We start from the raw sequence: 1,928 nt of genomic DNA, 5'->3' as shown, positions 1-1,928 counted from the left end.
AGGGTCCTCACACCCAGGGGACCAGACCCGACTCCTGAGGCAAAGGAGCCGAGGGCGGACGCGACCCTCTGGGAGCCACTCACCAGGTTGAGGGGTCCTTCCATTACTTCCATAGACCCCGGAGTGAGAGGCGGCCTGAGGGAGGGGAGCGACGACGCCGAAGCACATGGAGGAGCTTGAGGCAGCGACCCGGACCGCGGCTCCTCTCTGCGCCCCGGGAGCCAGCCGAGGGAGCAGAGGGAGCAACCACCGCGCCACTTCCTCCTCCGGCGCCGCGGGCCCGCCCCCTGCGCCGGGGCCACGCACGCGTCATGACATCACATGCGGTGGTTCAAGGTGGGAGTGAGGACGGGTTGTGGGTGGGGCTCAGGGAAGGCGGGTCCCGGGCTGACGTGCCCTTTCTCGCGGTCTATCTTTCCTCTCGCGAGATGCTTATCTTCAGCTTTTTATTGTCTCTTCTGCCGTCACGTGAGGTTGTTGGGAGTTTAGTGGCTGTTGGCTTTTCCCAGTTTCCTTCCAGCCTGACTTTTCCCAAGTTCACTCTGCTTGGACTTATTACTTTTTGTTTGTTTTTATTATTTTTTGTGTTTTGGGTGGTTTTTTTTTTTGTCTATGTTGCTTGGGCTTATTTTTAAATCAGATTTGAGCAATGCTAAACCATCTGCTGGACTAGATCGCCCCCTTTCCCGGAGACAAACATGAATGTTTCAGTGCTCTGACCTCAAGTTGCTGACAAACTAATAAAAGCAAATAATATGGGTCACAAATAGCCAAATATAATACTTGACTCATTTAACAATTATGTGCCAAACCACTGTGCTGGGTTCTTTCTGTCAAGTAATTCACTAACAGTAAAAAATAATTGTGATTTATGCTGTGAAGGGAACCGGGAGATGTGATGGAGGTACCCTGAGTTACATAGCTTCAAGGATAATGTATTTGAGTCACATGAGACCCCCAGCCTTGATTGCAACCTTTTGAGAACCTGAGCAGAAGACCCATCAAAATCCAGACTCTTGACCCATGTCACTTGTGAGATAATAAATATGTGTTGTTTTAAGTCACACATTTGTGATTCTCTGGTATGTGGGAAAGAAAACTATTGCAGACCCTTTCAGGGGTAAAATCCAGAGGCAGAATTTTCTTGATAAACTATAGCCAGGAGTAGTGAATTCATGTCACCGCCCTACTCAATCCACGGTAGCTGTTTAATACCTCTAAGGGGAACTTCAGTGACAACTAGACAAAAAGGAGAGTATGATATATTTGTTAACGTAAAAACATTCAAACCTGTAAAGAATTTCTGTGAATTTATTTGAACCAAACTGTCAACAATTGCCAGGAAGCAGAATCTCAACAGATTGGGATAATGCTTCAGAGAATGGTGGTTTTTCATCTATTTTTATACATTGCAATCAAAGGAGGAGACGTAGGTGGTTACATGAAATCCATTGGTGATAGATTAGAGAAGCAGGAGAAAGCAAAGGGCAGGGGGACCTCTGGGACTGGATAAAGAGTAAAATGATAGACACATACTTCTTTTACTTAGGTGTGTACAGGATAGTTAACAGTCAACAATTAACATGATAACAATAACAATGAAAGAATATGTGGTATCTGTCCTGGCACCCAGGGCATTTGTTTGTGCCCTGAGGGGTCTGAAAAAAAGGGAAGTTACAAGTTACCCTGACATTTCAAGGATACGTTATCATAGATGCAAAAAGACAATAAGCTCAGTTAAGGTACCGGTTGACCTTGTCAGAGAAGACCATATGGTCTGTCATACAGACCATAACTGCTTTTAGTTAAAGTTTAATTCCAGACCATCCTTTGTGGTTACTGTAGGTCTTTGAGTTTGCAAGACTGCCATGCAGGCTGTCCCTGAGCTTGTCAGGTTAGCATGTGGCCCCTTTTGTCCACATATTCAA

General features: G+C 46.0%; 1 protein-coding gene across 2 annotated transcripts in view; it reads right to left on the bottom strand.

The window, feature by feature from the left end:
- Positions 1-321, bottom strand: part of NRBF2 (nuclear receptor binding factor 2) — a 22,633-nt gene extending 22,312 nt beyond the window's left edge. The window contains exon 1 of one of the 2 annotated variants that reach the window (XM_006759383.2): positions 84-321. In XM_006759383.2, the coding sequence (XP_006759446.1) occupies positions 84-168 (85 nt within the window). In that variant the 5' untranslated portion in view covers positions 169-321. The remainder of the gene's footprint in view (positions 1-83) is intronic. The other variant, XM_006759382.2, reaches the window with a different exon arrangement.
- Positions 322-1,928: the final 1,607 nt, after the last annotated feature.

The sequence above is a fragment of the Myotis davidii genome, unplaced genomic scaffold (genome assembly GCF_000327345.1).
Source record: "Myotis davidii unplaced genomic scaffold, ASM32734v1 scaffold655, whole genome shotgun sequence".
Classification (NCBI taxonomy): domain Eukaryota; kingdom Metazoa; phylum Chordata; class Mammalia; order Chiroptera; family Vespertilionidae; genus Myotis; species Myotis davidii.
Note: the sequence above shows the minus strand (reverse complement) of the source record. Positions and strands in the feature narration are given on the sequence as shown.